The sequence below is a fragment of the Jatropha curcas genome, chromosome 4 (assembly GCF_041381405.1).
Source record: "Jatropha curcas cultivar XTBG-Jc1 chromosome 4, XTBG_Jcur_1.0, whole genome shotgun sequence".
NCBI classification, from domain to species: domain Eukaryota; kingdom Viridiplantae; phylum Streptophyta; class Magnoliopsida; order Malpighiales; family Euphorbiaceae; genus Jatropha; species Jatropha curcas.
In genome coordinates, this window is record NC_143154.1 from 17170640 (window position 1) to 17187313 (window position 16674).

The 16674-nt window shown below is 32.3% G+C and overlaps 1 protein-coding gene across 2 annotated transcripts; it reads right to left on the reverse strand.

Moving 5' to 3' along the window:
* Positions 1-1181: 1181 nt before the first annotated feature.
* On the reverse strand, positions 1182-15669 carry VCL1 (vacuoleless1 (VCL1)). Of its 2 annotated transcripts, none has more exons than XM_089720202.1 (15): positions 14348-15669; positions 13681-13968; positions 13264-13399; positions 12360-12478; positions 12177-12269; positions 9336-9425; positions 9109-9222; positions 8840-8947; positions 8650-8723; positions 3918-3972; positions 3165-3346; positions 2637-2766; positions 2371-2473; positions 1718-1815; positions 1182-1634 (listed from the first exon to the last, which is right to left on the reverse strand). In XM_089720202.1, exons 1-15 carry the CDS (start codon positions 15134-15136, stop codon positions 1470-1472), a joined length of 2544 nt encoding a protein of 847 aa, XP_089576328.1. In that variant the 5' UTR covers positions 15137-15669; the 3' UTR covers positions 1182-1469. The 2 variants fall into 2 exon arrangements, with proteins under 2 accessions (XP_089576328.1, XP_089576329.1); XM_089720203.1 differs by having other exon boundaries at positions 12360-12465; positions 13260-13399.
* Between the last annotated feature and the right edge of the window lie 1005 nt (positions 15670-16674).

A 16674-nucleotide genomic window follows, 5' to 3' on the forward strand; every position in this document is an offset into this window, starting at 1 on the left:
ACCTAACACAAAAAACAATAACTATAGAGCATAACATATATTCATTTCTGATGTCAACAGTTATGGCCAAATGATAAAAAAAGATATATATTCAACAAACAAATAAATAAGGACTAACTCTATATTTATGTAGCCATTATTTTGACTTTTAATATCAGAACTTTAATTTTATGGCCAAATTTATAAAAACAATCACTGTTACTATAAAACGAAATGAAAAAGTGAGTTGATAACTTATCCCTTCAAATACACTTATATTAAATGCTAAGAATATTTGTGTCTACTAATTTCCTTAATTGTTGAGCTTCAATCTTAAAATAAACACATATACTCTAATAACATTCTAATCATTTTAACTTGACTTGTATCCCAAAGTTACTACTTAGAATAAAATTCTCTATATAAAAAATATACCAAAAAAGAAAATTTACTCTAAATAAAGACAACAAATGGAGTACTTGAGTACTTTAACACGAAATGTTCATACACCAAAAGCACTAGATGACATGCTTGTTTTGGTGAAAACCAAAATACTTTCAATAAACAAATATTGTTTATTGAAACCATTAGTTCGCTGATTAACCATTAACAAAATACTATTCTTTTCATATTTCCTATACTTTTCTTTGACCAATGATCAGATCTCATATTTACATTTAAGCCACCAAATAATTGTCTCAATGAAAAAGCTCCATTTGACAATTTAAAACTTTTATTTTCTATTGTAACGACCAGTTAAGTAGTTTTGATACAACATTCTCCCCCTCATAATAGGATAAATATTAGATTTCGTAAATCATTTAGATTTAAAAATAGTTTTTTTGAAAAACATTATTTTTATCTAAATCTTGCAAAATCAACCTTTTTTCATTACAAAAATAACAAAAAAAAAAAAGTATATTAAATAATTTTTAACTCTGAAACATTCTCCTCCAAAGGGCAACCATGTGAAGAAAAATTTGTTTAGTACAAAAATTACATATACTTTTTTCATAATAGGACGCCTAATTTAGAAAATAAAAAAGGAGCCACAGTTCTAAAATAATTCACATCCAACAAAAACAGCAATAAAAATAGGGAAGTACTCTGCCACAAATTTCACAATTGAAAAATTATTTGCCATGGAAAATGAAAACTATTTTCCACAAACAGGCCGTAATACTTCTAAATTGATTTAAAAATTATTTGCAGTCGAAAACTGATGTCTTCCATTCCAAACGCCTTTTTGAAGCCAAGCCCCAAACAACTCTACGTTCGAGGATCAGCTTCTGTTCCAACCGCTAAATACATTCAAGAATAGCAAATGAAACCATGCATTGAAAACAAAAGCATCACAAGCCAAATGAAGGTAAACCTGCAAGCACGTACCGAATGCATAACCAAAAAACATGCAAGCAATTTATCTTTAAAATAACCCAACATGCACACAGCTAACTCAAGGAAATAAGAACAAAATACAGAGAGAATGACTATGAAACTCCTTGGAAGGACAGTCTATCTCGGAGGGTATCAAAAATTGATGAGGCTGCTGTGTTTTGTGCAAAACTCAATTTCAATCGACCGAGCAATTCCCCATCTTTTGCTTGAGAAGCAGCATCAGCAGCTTCCTTGGCCATGCCAATCCGCGCATAAGCCTAAGAAAATCAGAGATGGTCCTTGAGTATGATTTGTAGATTACAGATAAATAAACAAGAAGCAGACAGAGAAACATAATCACCTCAGCTCTTTCTCTTGGATCAGCAAGTTTTGGAATATATTTTAACGCTTCGCTTTTCTCATCAGCATCAATGCATGCCTCCACAAATGGTCGGTAACCTTTTTATGCCAAAAAAAAAAAAAAATATCATATTCATTGTATAACAGGAAATACATGTCTTTAACTGTGAAGGTTACAAGTTCAATGCTAATATTCACATATCTGATGAATGCTGCTAAGTCATGAATATAAGCAAGTTAATTACTGAACTTTGCACATTCAATATGATCATTTAAACTTCAATCAATGAACTTTGATTTTGTATGCAATGCCATCTTCATAGACAAAATTGCAGAGGCTGGCGAGTAACGACACTTGAAGTCTTAAACATGTACTCAAGTGAGCAACCTGACTAACAATTTAGCAACTTTTGCCATTTGTTGACTGAATTATATAGACCAAAACTGAGCTGAATGATGAAAATGGAACATATCAAAGTTTAATCATTGAGATGAAATTATTCGCAGAGTTCACCCACAAGTGTTGCATCTCAGCCAATCCCAGCAATGCATTTTAACATTGATAAGCAGGAATCAATCAGCTATCACAATAACGCACGAGCTGTATTTGCTTCTCTTAAGTATAAAAGATTCAACAAGAGGAAGAGGTTTTACCAATTGGTGGTCTCTTCTCCTTAGAAAACTTTTCAAGAGCATCCCAATCTCGTTTTGTTGCCAAACCAAAAACTTTAAGCCAGTACCATCTCTTCTCAGAAACCTACAGGAAGCTAACCATCAAGAATATGAAGATGAAGAACAAAACTGATGGATAAAGTATCAACTCCTATGCCATCTTCTATTTCTATTTAACAGGTATATACATATAAATAGATCATTTTGTATTCTTTATCTCCTGTAAATCAACACGAAAGAACTCAGACCTTAAACTCTGTTTTCACTTTCATTGCAGCTCGATGATTTCCCATTGCAATGCATGTTCTAATAGTATCACTGATACTTGAATCAACAAAAATAGGTTGCTTTGTAGAGACTTCTAACTCGTGTTGAATTCTGTGAAGTTCATTAAGTAATCAGCATTGCAGTCAATTGAAGAATAATGGAGAAAATAAAAAATAAATAAAAATAGGGAACAAGGCATGCAAAGCAGTTCAGAACAAATGCAAGCAATATTACATATGGTCTAACAAATAAAATTTTCACTTACACAACAGTTATCTGAAAGATTCTCATTGCATTCCAATTACTACTACCAATTATAAAAATTAATAACATTTGTATTTGCATTAGTGACACATTTTACATTAAAAAATAAATGAACCAAATCTGCGTATGACAAGAAACTCCAAATATAAAATTACAAGGAAAAATAAATGCTCCAATGTGTATTACATACCTTCACTCATGAAGGTAAACCATTAAATATGTGAACCAAAAAGTTTGTCTCCTACCTTAACAATTTTGCATGCTCTTCAGCAGCTTTTGCTTCAAACGTGTGTTCCTTAGTCTCCAAGAAAAGGTTTTGAGCCTTCTCAATGAGCTTTATGCGTGGACCATGAAGCGGAGATCCTTTACTTGCCATTGGATTTTTCCCTAGTTCCCATGATTCTTTCCATAAAATAAAAGCCACATCCTATAGACAGAAAAATTAACTGTAATTTCATAAGATTAAACCCAAGGCATTGGATAAATTTGGCAATAGAAGTATTATTAAGCCTTGAAAACTACAGTTATAATTTCTAGGCATCATGGATTATGGGAGACAACCCGTCCTATCCTGATTTGTTACATGTGTGAGAATTATTTAAAAGCTTATGACATAAATGAAGAAAGAAAGATGAGAAAATTCATCATATCCATACAAGCACTAGCAAGTAATATATAGTACGGTTTCATATTCTCTCAATGGTCATTCGACTCTGATAAACAATAAGGGGCACTGTGATGAAGACTTGCATAGTTTATGACACATGAAATAATATGATGCTAAAAGGCCTGAAGAACAAAGGATATATAACGATTACAATATTAAAAAAAAAAAAAATGATACATTTAAGTATTGCCCCACTTAAGAATGCTATGGAAGCGCTACCTTGAACACCACAACACAATGAGGCAACACTTCTAATTCTTACTTGCCTGCATTATGTCAATAACCAACACAAATCCAAATTACTAGCCACTATTGGAAAAAGTAAACCTACTTGAAGTTGCCCAGTTGATAGAAAGTAGTCCTTCAAGAATTCATGTTTATAACTCCTGAAAAAAATCCACCAAAAGAGAAGATATATTTAAAACTTAAAACTCTAGGAACAAGAATATTCAAATGTCATGTGCATCAAAATAAAAGAAACCAAAAATTATAAAATTATAAAATTATAAAAAATAAAAATAAAAAAAAAAAAGGATCCAAGGATTCCATTCTGAAAAAGGACAGGAAAAAACAAAAAAAGAAAAAGAAACACAGGTAAGCAAAATGCTCTGTATAGTTTGTTATGCCCCACTTTCATGTTAAGCTCTTCCATTCATCAGCAATTTTAAAATCTCCAAATCTCAGCTCTGGTTTAACTGTTTCAGGTGTAACAGTCAAAGAGTGCAATGTTAAAGTTTTTAATCTCAGTTCTGGTCATGGCTGACAGTAATGAAATATATTTAGAAAAAAGTTGCAGAATAACTCTAATTCATCGTTTAAATAACTTTAGATCTACAACATAGGAAGTCCCTCCACATTAATGATAATTACATATTGGCAAATAACAAACGTATACATACCAAATTGTTACACAAACAAATTTGGCAATAATAAGTTTTCTTTCTTCTGATATTTAATAACAATAAAAGCATAAGCATTTATACATTATATATAGAAGACAGGCACAAACATTTGAACAAATAAAAAAAAAAAATACATAATGATATTTGTTATTTACATATAAGAACTAATTAATATGGATAGAAGAAAAACATGATATAATCTCTAGGTACAACCCTATTATTATTATTATTATTATTATTATTATTATTATTATTATTATATATAAATCTAAACTCATTTTAGTTATGCCATATCGCGTGAAGAAACTGAGGTTAAAAATATCAATTGATGACATTGTATGATATGTTGTATCAGGCAGAGAAATTTTTTTTTTGCTCTCATGCAGAAGAAATTTCTTATGTTATGTAACGGTGGATGTTATGCAGCTTATTCTATTACAGGAGCTTGAGAAACCTAATGGTGAGGTCATCTGCAACCTGCAAACCCTGTAACATCACTGCAATTGAAAGTAAGCTATGAACACTGATTTATATTGGTCGTTAAATCTCTCAAGTGTTAGCATAATGATTAATATAGATTATTGAATCTCTTTTAGATGATGCAAGGATTATAACACGGACACTAGGAAAACCAATCTTAAATAGTTGATTTGAAATAGTCAACATCTCTGGATTACCTGTTCATGTTGTTGCTAAGTGAATAGCAAACTAAATGTGGCACATGCTTGGCTTCTCTTCTTGCAAATACGTATCCCTTTCATAAGCATTGAGGCTAATCAATCTTTGGGTTTCAAGTATTTCAGTTTAATGATGAATTTTCTTTTTTTTCTCTCTCTCTCTCTCTCTCTCTCTCTCTCTCTCTCTCTCCCCCTCTGAAAGATTTTATTTTAAAGGTGATTAACAGATTGAGAGAACAAATTACTTGAGTTTCAAGCAATCAAAAGAATTACAAGTAGGTATGAACTATTTGCTTATAAAATTATTTTACTATTTTAAAATAATTTTTAACATCATCAAGATAAGGTATGAATTCTCTGTTATTTTGATGTGATTGAATAATATGATTGATGACAAATGCAAGTTAGTTAAAAAGTTTTTCCGCAATCTTTCAAGGGAATCAAAGATTAATGTTAATCAATGATGTTTCAAGGAATCAATAGTGTGAAAAAATATGTTAATGCACTGCAATTATCAACTCATGAAATTACAAAAGTAAAAAAATTCAAAATATTAGCTTACATTCAAATAGTTCATGAATCTACTATCAATATGAGTTGAATTTGAAACAGTTATAATTTAATGTATTATGTAATAATCATTGATATAAATTCATTTAAAGTACATATTTATAGGTTAATAAATCTCACATTACGTGCATTGCACACATGAATGAATAAAGCAACAGCACCATATGCATTCGGGTTTCTAAAGAATAAAAAGCAAATTTCAATTATTAGAACCTATGCATTTTGAAGTTCAAAAAGAATGATGAGCCCTTTTTAAATAATAGTGTTTTAAAAGGTAAACTGAGAACAATTGTGCAACCTCTAAGGGTGTATGAATAAGTTGAGCTGCTCCGACACAACCCCTAAATTATTCAAATTCAACTTGGTTTTAAATGAGTTGAGCTCAATTTGAGTAGCGTGAGCTTGAGTAAAACATTCACCAACTTGAGCAACTAAATGGTATAGGTATTACTTGCATATATACTTGTTCTTGTCATTAGGATTAATTGATAAGCTTACCTAAATTTTAAAATTCAAACATGATTAAATTCAATCAAGTGCAAGGCAAATTTTCAAGCCTTAAGTTTTCCAATTTATGCAGCTCATCTTCACAATTTCATTCCTAGTCACCCGCTCCTTCCTCCTCACGTTTAGCTACAGGCTCATTCCCCTCATTCTTAGTGCCTCCCTCCACCTAGTTTCCACCTAGAATAGACTGATACATAAATATATCAACTTGAATCAGATTGTAAGGTCTTTACGACTGTTGTGGTTCTAGAATGGTGGTAATGAATCAAAGAACATGTTAAAGATTGAGAATTTGCTTAAATACTTCTTCATTAATTAGTTTTGGGACAGAAATTTGTATTTTATTCTTCGTTTACAGCAAGTCTATCAGTGGATTTAAGTGAAAAGTAAACTTGCTTATAAGATTAGAAAACTTAATTATGGGTTAGCATGTTAAAAAAGCAAATTAACATTTAGGTATGCGGCTCAAAAAAGGCTGTCCTTTTGTACTTAGATTAAGTAACCTCTCTTGTACTTAAGTGTTAAAAGAAGACAATGAAAGTGCACTTTTGAAGTTCAATTACAAATCCAGGTTTCTGCATGTGTCGAATGTGTGATCTCTGTTCTACCATTCTTCAACACACGTCAGATCTTTAACTAATCTTTAAGGGATCGAGTGAAGACAAGTAAGAAACCTTCATAAAAGACCTAAACACTTCTGAAATTATAAAACAGTTTCTGATGTTCTAAGCATAAGTAAGAAATCTATCATACATTCCTAAAAGATACTAAAACGTTTAAATTCCTAAAAGATACTAAAACAGTTTGTCATGTTCTATAATAAATTAAAACAGTTTCTGATTATCTCATAAACCTTCATAAAAGATACTAAAACAGTTTCTGATGTTCTATACAGTCCTACCTTAGATCAAAATTTACTTAAGAGTAGCCCACATGCAAAAGAAGAGGTATGTAGCGTTGTTTACAGCCTGATGCATTATTTTTTACCCTAGTAGTGTTGAGACAGCTAAGGCAAAAATGGGAATTAGTAAGGCGCCCTGCATATAGTGCTACCTATAATGAGTCTTGGTTATGGATAGGTGATTTGGGCCCTCCAACTTGAAGTCTATAAAGTTTATGTGCTCAAGTTAATCAGCAAGGATTTGGGGAAAATTTCTGTGAATCATGAAGTTTAAGGCTACTATCAGTTTGGGAAAACTCTTCCAATTAGGAAGAGCTTGGAGAGCAAAGAATAAATTGGAGATAGTGCATACAGATGTCTGTGGTCCCAGGAGGGTTGGATCCTGTAGTCAAAACAAATACTTTATCCTGTTTATTGATGATTTCACAAGGATGACTTGTGTCTATTTTCTAGGCTTCAAGTCCGAGTATTTTCTGTGTTCATGCAATTCAGGGCTTCTTGTGGAAAAACAAAGTGGCTCTAAATTGAAGATCCTTACATCAAATAACGGGACTGATTTCACAAGTTCTGTGAGGATTTGGGTAGTCACAATCAATTAACAGTTAGCTATTCTCCCGAACAAAATGGAGTTTCAGATAGAAAAAATAGGACCATAATGGAGATGACCAGATGCATGCTATTTGAGGAGAAGCTAACTAAAACCTTAAGCATTGAACATTTTTGTATACCTGTTCAATAGGCTACCTAATGGTCTTTACAACTGTTCTGGTTCTACGATGTGGTAATGAATCAAAGAAAATGTTGAAGATAGGGAATTCGCTTAAATTATTTTTTGTTAATTACCTTTGAGGGAATTTTGTTTTTTGTTTTTCCGTTAGAGAGCTTTCTTTTACAGTCTGTTAGTGGACGGTGAGAACGAGACTCGATTTAAGTGTTAAAAGAAGTCCATGAAAGTGCATTTTTGAAGTTTCAATAATAAAACAAGATTTTTGTGTGTTGTGTGCTATCCTGCTTTACCATTCTTCAACAAAATACAAAATCATTGCCTCCAGTTTCGGCAACAAATTCACCAATATTTGTAAACATGACAACAATATTGATTCCCAAAGTTATTTTCCTTTTATATTATTACTATTATCATGACTTTAAATTCTTCTATTTTGAATCTCTCCTGTGCAAAAAGTTAAGGATCACTCTCCCCTCTCATGAGCAAAATTCTTCTACTATAGTTCTTCAGTTAAGAAATTGTCACCAACTTAGCTTGCCTTGCCCACACGTATACTTATGCTACAAGAAAAAAAAAATAAAAAAAATAAAAAAAAAGGTAACATTTTGACATTTTCTCAAAAAAAAAAAAAAAAAAAAAATTAACTCCTTGACATTTATACTCTGGCTACAGTGATTAGCATAAAGGAGAAAAGACATGAAAAAATAAAAATCATATTGGAAAAGGAAAAAAAAAAAAAAAAAAAAAAAAAAAACTATATTGATCGTTCTGTCACCTACCGTGCATATATTATAAACAAGTCACGAGCAATGGGTCTGGCTTGTATTGTTCCAAAAAACTCTAAGGCTGGCTTCTGTATCAAGTATAAATCAATAAATAAACATAAACATAGATACGATAAAATAACTATTAATCAACAGAAACATTCTTGATTATGTCTCATACACCATGAATTTAGTGAAAGCAAACCTTTAGCCATATGTGAAATAGAACAAGGTAAACAAGGTCAGTATCGCCACTTTCAGTTGCCTTTGTCAAAGCAATATCTTCTTCTCCAATGCTTAATAGTAGAGGAACCTAACATCATAGGGTCACAATCAGCCTATATGTGTAAACTATTTATTTTGATAAATGCCATCTTCAAAATGATAAAAGAAGAGAAGTCACTATAAAATAAACACAAAAAAAACAAAAAAAACAAAAAAAAAAAAAAAAAAAAAAAAGAAAAAAGAGTAAACCTGTTTGGAGGAGCGTGGTTCATATTCAACAAGCATAGCAGCCAACTTCCGACGGCCACTTTTATCTGCATGGGCAGCAACTGCTGCATAAGATATGCCTTTGCATATTTTCAGCTGCAACTCGAATAACAATTGGTTCAGATGTTGCATTCACATGACTAAAAAAAATTAGTTGACTTCTAATATTTTCAAAGTTAACCTGAACAACTACCAAAGATAGCACAAACCTTATCAAGTAAGATTTCAAGAAGAGTTGCATCAGGAATTGCCAATGAAGCTGTTATCTTTGAACATGCCCAATGCATTATAACGACCTCCTATACAAAGGTAATGACAGAAAAGGGAATTCACATATAAATGCGATTTTATGTTAAAAACTGAAGTCCAAGGAAAACTGTAAATATAGTGATAGTTCAGACACCATTAGTGAAATTAACTCAATTTTTTATCATACTAGAGATTTTTGAAAGATAAAAATAATATAATTGAAGTTGCTTTAAAACACTAAAAACTATGGTCAGATCAGGTCATAAAACCCTGTATAAGACTGTTTAAATCACAACATGGATCAAGTTAGGCCACTAGAAAAATTTAGGTATAATTATATGTGGCATCTAAAGTTTCTAAATTTTCCAACTTCAGCATCTTGGACCTTTCTTTACATGGTCGACCCGTCCCAGTTTGGTTAATTTAAAATATAAAAAAAATAAAAATAAAAATAAAAAACTAATGCATTAAAAAATTAGGTGCCAGCTACCAAGTGTCCAGTTTACCTACACTTGGCTTGTATTGCCAAGTGTCCGAGCTAAGTGTTAAGCCATGAAAATGGCTTTACATATGAGCTAATCAGCTAATTTTACAAAAGAGAGAGAATGAATTCTTGAATCTTGATCCTAAACTTTTAACTTTTCAAGAAATAGGTAGAAAGAGAAGAATATTATGAGCCACGAGGATTCTTAAAAGAAATTTCTTTCTCATTGCTCCTTACTCCTTAGACATTTAGGAGGTGAATATAACAAGCCTTCTATCCTTCGCAATGGTGATGAGGCTAGATTGTATGCTAGTGATACAATTCTATATATTTGCAAAGGAACGAACTGTGAGTTTTGTGTTTCTACTCCTTTTTTATTTATGCTTTATTTATTTGTCATTTACATATACTAAAGAGCATTCTCCCACCTGCTACAGTCAAAGGTAGGTCTGAGTCATACATAGCATTCACCTTTCATCTTTTGCAAAGAGATTACAATTGGAAATTGTGAGATTTTGGTAATAGAAGAGCAACCTAAATGTTACACCAAGTATATTATATAATATAAAATGACATCTTGGTCATATTATATTCTATGCATGCATTAAAGTAAAAATATCATTATGTATGCTAAAATTGGATGTAATGGCACTTTAGTTACAATTGCCAAAAATTCTTCCTCTTTTCTCTTTAATCGTTTAACCCCAATTTTAGTTTAGGGCTGCCACTGTTAATCAGCTACAGCCTCTACCTGTTACTCTTTTATTCACTTTTAATGAACTCAAATCTGTTTTTGAAAAACAAATCTTTCTTTTTTTTTTTTTTTTTTTTTTTTTTTTGCTATTGATGCTTTGCCTTTGTTATTGTTGCTTTGTCTCCATATATGAAGTTCTTTTGTCCCTTCTTTTGTGAGGATGTAGTTCCTTCTTTGTTTGCATCTATTACTAAATAAAGGTATGATATTTGATTTTTTAGGTTGGTTAGATCTTGATTTGCAGGTCTAAATCTTCGATCAACAAAGTCTAATACGATGGCATGTTCCTCCATTGATGTCATTGATGCGCTAGTAGGGCGAACTCATTTGTGTACGTCATATGTAACAAATTCTTAGAAAAACAATCCAAGTATAATAGAGAAGCTATTTTGTTGTCCAAATCAAATAAAGGACTAGTTGCCTCTATAAAGTTTTATATCTTTTATCAAAATCGTCTTCAAATGGAAAGATTTATCTCTTTTAATTTTAGTTTTATCGTTCCAAAGAATATAAAAATTTCTTTTGGTTTTTCAAAAGATTGGCGAACTCTATCAACTAAGATATTAAGTTCCATCTCTGATCTATATAAGTATTTGTAATACTTGAGAATCTATTTTTAATGAATTATACTTCTTAAAAAAATACCCTCCAAAAGACTTTCATTGAACTTTGTTTTACTCTTAGTAAAATAATTATTAAGGATAAAATTGATAAATAAAGTGTTTAATAGGTACATATTTTACAAATTGAAATGTTCAATGTGTCAAAGTAAAATCTGAGAGTGCCACAAGACTTTTCGTAAAAAGTACAAAGGTGAATTTATATATTGAGCCAAAAATAAATGTTCAAAATTACAGCTTTAGATGCATCAACATTTTGCCCTACAATATCATGTACTAAATTAAAACCACTACTCAACAAAGTATTTAATGTCAAATCCACCTTTAGATTATAGCTTTAGTAATAGTATACATGAATGTTTCATCCTAGAAATGAATGGCGCTAAAATTCGCACCAAGAGGCATCAAAAAGTTTGGTCATAACTCAAAAGCTTAAGTTTGTGAAGAACTTAAATTATAAGTCCATTACCAAAAATTGAAACTAACGTTTGATTAGTCACAAATTAGAGTTCAATGGTGCCAAATTATATGCATTTTCTCCAGTTAACGTTTCAATAATTCCATTACGAATGCCCATACTTTCTCTAGTTTCAAAAGTTTTTATTTGCCAATTTCCCTTCACAAAGTTTTATATGTACAACTCTACAATTTAGATTCCAAACCTTACATCATAACCATCTAGACAATAGCAGGCAAAGTGGCAGAGAAGTCGATGGTATGAGGCTCTATAAGCTACAAACTATATATACATCATAATATGATAATGCATCCTAGAAAACTAGTGGTATGCAAGGAATAATTGATATTTAAGTAAATGATAAATAATTAATCCTCCAAAGAAACCAATTAACATTTCAACATTCAATTTATGGAAAAAGCACCATAACTGAAGATGCCAATAAAATATGACGACCAAACAATCATGATTGTATTCAAAACTTACTTGATTCATTCCAAGGTACTCAGCTATCCTTAGTGCAAGAAGGTGTTGGTGAGCATTAATCAAACGACCAATCAAAACAGGTGCTGTAAGAGACTGAATGCAAGAAGTTTATTCAACATAAATTTCACAAAGATATGCACAATAGGATTAATATCAACAACTTAGTCAGGAAGTGTTCGAGACCTTATATTGCTGAATACTTAGAGAGATACCAATCCTAGAGTCGCGCCCAGCATTTAAAACCCGCAAAGTTTTGCACATATCTTGAATGCAGTCACGTGGGAAGTTGCTGCCAAAGCCAACTGGATATCAATATCGAGAACAGAAATCAGAAAAGAAGGGAATAAAATGCTATTTTTAAGGCTACATTATCCACTAAAAAGTGGGAAAAGAACCAGAATATGTGAATACTCTACGAACTAGAAATACATGTTATCAATTGAAAGCCAAAAACATCTAACATTATAAAACAGAAACTGCAAATGGGAATTTCCAATACATTAATCTCAAAAAGAAACAACAGATATATTGGCCCATAATGCGTCTAGCAGACTCCCATATACAAATGCTAAATAGCAATGTATGTGCATATTTAAATTCTATATCAATTTGAGCCAGTCAGAGGAATTCATTTAGCACCTTAAAACAATATAGTTGCAAACAAGAAAGAAGATATGAATGACATAAAGTAGGCAAACAATGCACTTCAACCACAAGATCCAAACTGTCCCAAACTCTTATTGGTGCTTTATTTTGCAGCAAAAATTTCAGTTGTAAAACTGTTCACAATGAACAAGAGCATGTCAGAAGCACACCAAGACCCAGGTCACTAACCAGTGTAGTTGCATAATAGAGGCAAGACAAAGTTTTCACCATCTTAATAGCTTACTAACAGATTTAAAATAAGCAAACAATTATAACAACAAACATGAATGCATGAGATCTCTATCAAAAATTTCACTCCATTAAGATTTCACTTTTATGAATTTCATTTTATAATCATGTTAACCTCAAAGTGATGTTTCCAAATATGGCAACTGACAATTTCTCATGGTGTCAACTGCAAAAGCAAACCAAAATCACCTACAAAAGGCTTGGCCGTAGCTTGCAGCTCTTAGTAGTGTCCGTTGACGGGAAACATCAAATTCATGACCTGCAGCATCGACACATGCTTCAACAGCCTCAGGCAAGGATGTGCGAATCAATCTCAAATTTTCATCAGCCTGTACACAAAGGAATATTGAAATTTCCTCACGAGAAATTACACATTACACTAACTCATAACTGACATAGCTTGCCAGAGCAAACTACAAACTCATCAAGAGACCAGTAAACTGGGGAATGTGGATAGTAAATTGACCATATGTACAAATAATATTTAGAAATTAAAATCAGCAAACATTTAAATGGAGTAAGCAATTCAAGGCTTTATGTAGCTAAAATAGATAGAAACAGAATAAGATGATAAAAATTATCTCAATTCACAAAACAAGGAATGATATACCTTAGCACTCCGCCTGTCAAAATGGTCCAAAGCATCAAATAGTAAAGATGCAGGTGATGTGCTGCCTATCTTAAAGATAGATTCAGTGGAATCAGGTACTCGTTGTAGAAACTCCATACTTGTATTTGATAATATCCTCACTCCATCACACTCAGGGATTAGAATCACAGGTTCATCATACGTGTAAGATACATGATCGTCAGGAACCACCATCAAAAGCATATCATCCCAATAAAGCAGCACACTGTCCAATCCACACCAAGCCATCTGCTCTGGAGGAAGGGCTGACTGCATGTTTTAAAGGGTTAATTATTAAGAAGAAGATATGCAGAATAAATTGCTCATCAAGATAAAATAAAGAGGCAGACTGTGATGCTCAGATAGACAAGGTATAAAACTGAACCGAAAATTTTAGGTTGCATGAAAGTCCAGCAATTTTAACATTGTCTAACGCTAGTGATCATCAATCATGATAAAGTAATACATCACCAAATTCACTTCATCTCAGACGCAATAGCTAAATATAATGCACTAGCTTGAGTTCGACATACATAATTTATAAAAAGGCATACAGTTGTTCGTGATGCTGAAATGTCAAGACCACACAACTGCAGTATAGCACTTCAACCGTCCAATTGCATTATACATAAAGCACAAGACTTTTTACCTCACACGGATGTTCATAGCAGGACCCCGATTCTAAATTCCACATGACAAGAGTACCATCATGTCTGAAACACGCCAAAAACCTCCCATCATGTGAAACTGCAATTTTCTGCACTGGTCCCTGCAGTTCTTCGATTTCCACCGGTCTCACGTCATCGTCATCCACTCTCAAAATCTTATCCCCCATTCCCAACAGCACCTCGACATTCCCTGACACAGTATACTGGGGTTCTATCACCGCCATGCAATGCGGAAGCTCTTCCTCCATCTCAACTACAAGATCTGCCATCTTATATGGTTTTATATCCTTAAAATCCGCCACGCAGAACAACTTCCCGGCCTCTGTCAAACACACAACACCGTTCCCCCAAAAAACGCAATCCACCACATTCTGCTCGAAGCACTCTTTCCCCATGGAAAAATTGGGTTCAAGGCATTCCGCATTGATATTATATCGGTAAATCGTGCCGTCTTGGACTATGCAGATTAGGGTTTGATCGTCGGTCCATGACATGCCAATTAGGCGGCCACCGGGGTGTTTCCATACGGTTTCGGAGACAAGAATGCCGGCAGAATTGAAGATGCGGAGTTTACGGAGGGCGGATTCCGAGTAGAGCTGGACGATCTTAGAGTCATCGCGGATGATAGCGATTGGGCCGCCGAATTGGGCGCATGCCACCTTATTGCGGCTCAAATCCACATGCTTCCACTGCATTTGGTATATCTCCAGCTTCCTGTAGAAGCGATTCAACAGCACTTGCCATTCCGCGGCGACAGAGACATTCGCCATTTTTTGTACAGAAAAGGGGGGGTGTTGTCCAGAATTGAGAAAATTGGAGAAAGATAACTTAATTAACTGATTCTGCGACTCGTGTAATCCAAGGCTTTATTTTCAATTTTACAAGACATTAACCGGCCTAATTTTGTGATGCACAGATACTGCTAATTTTACAAGAATGAACCGGCAACGGACGACGGTGCGACAAGCCGAAGGGCGAGCGGCTGTTCTGGGTTCCTTTGTGCCGCTGATTCTGTAACAGGAAAGGAAAATTAAAGAAAAAATGATCACCGATTGCCAAAGAGAGGCTCGAGGACCTTGGAGTGGTAGGCGACGAGTTGGTCAGCGACGATGAAAAATGCAGCAATGAGTTTCGATTTACGGCATAGAAGAAGAGATAAGGTGAAAGTTCGACACGGGTTTGGGCTTTTTGCAGAAGGATTTATTATTTGAGCGCCATAGAGAATTCGGCTCGCCCTGCACTGCACTCGTCTATGTCTATGTCTATCTCTATGTCTGTGTCTGTATATCTGTATACGTAAATCTATATCTATCCTATCCATGCTTATAAATATATAAAAGCTTATAAATATATAAAAGTTGAATATTAAAAGCCACATTGTTTTAAAATATTAAAGTGTTTACCTATGAATATTAATATATTGAGTTGAAAATAATTTTTATATTTTAAAACATTATTTTTAATATTTTAATAAAAAATTTAATTTGTATCATTAATATTTTTAGTTTTTAAATAATTAATAAAAGTAATAATATTAACAATATTTTTTAAAATTTTTCACTTTCCTTTGATAAATAATTAACAATATTAATAATATTTTCTCTTTCATTTTCCATTCTTTTTACTTCCTTATTTTTACGGAATTTATATAAACATCTATTTCAATATAAATGAAACCATAAAAAAATCACATCGTACTCCCAACAAAAAGAAATGGATTTCTTGCAAACAATAAAGGAATATTTTCATGGCATTTAATAAATTTGAGCTTAATCAATGTGGTTATATCGATAAAATTACAAAGTATATTTAGTTCTCAATGATCAATTAAGTTAGGATTAAATTGATATGTATGTTTTCTATTGTGAAGGAAGATAACAATATTTCTCGACCTATTTCAAATTAGAGCAAACTTTAATGAAAATTTTTTTATGTTTTTAATCTTTATTGGATTTACAACCATATTTTACACTATTTATTCAAATGAATTCAATAATAATTGATATTTATAAAAATTATTTTAAAACCTACTAAAATATTTCTAGAAAATAAAAAATTCAAGATTAATTATAAACTTGATTTATGTATTTATATGTTAATATATTCATCCTTTTGCAAGAATCTACAAAAAAAATACTATTTTTTTATTTTGTTTCTTTGGAAATTAATAAGTATAATATATTTGATATTCGAATTATTGAAAGTGATTATTTGTTATAATAAAAATAGTATTTTTATTTTTAAACATTATATAACATCTGCACGTGAAGCGCGGGAACAGACTAGTTTTATATATAAAAGGAGTTGA

What these genes read in the sequence shown, in the direction of transcription:
- VCL1 (XM_089720202.1), bottom strand. Translation starts at nt 15,136, where the DNA reads ATGGCGAATGTCTCTGTCGCCGCGGAATGGCAAGTGCTGTTGAATCGC. An exon ending in GCTATGAACATCCGTGTGAG is followed by an intron (nt 13,969 to 14,347) that starts GTAAAAAGTCTT and finishes TAAAACATGCAG; the next exon opens with TCAGCCCTTCCTCCAGAGCA. An exon ending in AAGCTACGGCCAAGCCTTTT is followed by an intron (nt 12,479 to 13,263) that starts GTAGGTGATTTT and finishes ATTGATATCCAG; the next exon opens with TTGGCTTTGGCAGCAACTTC.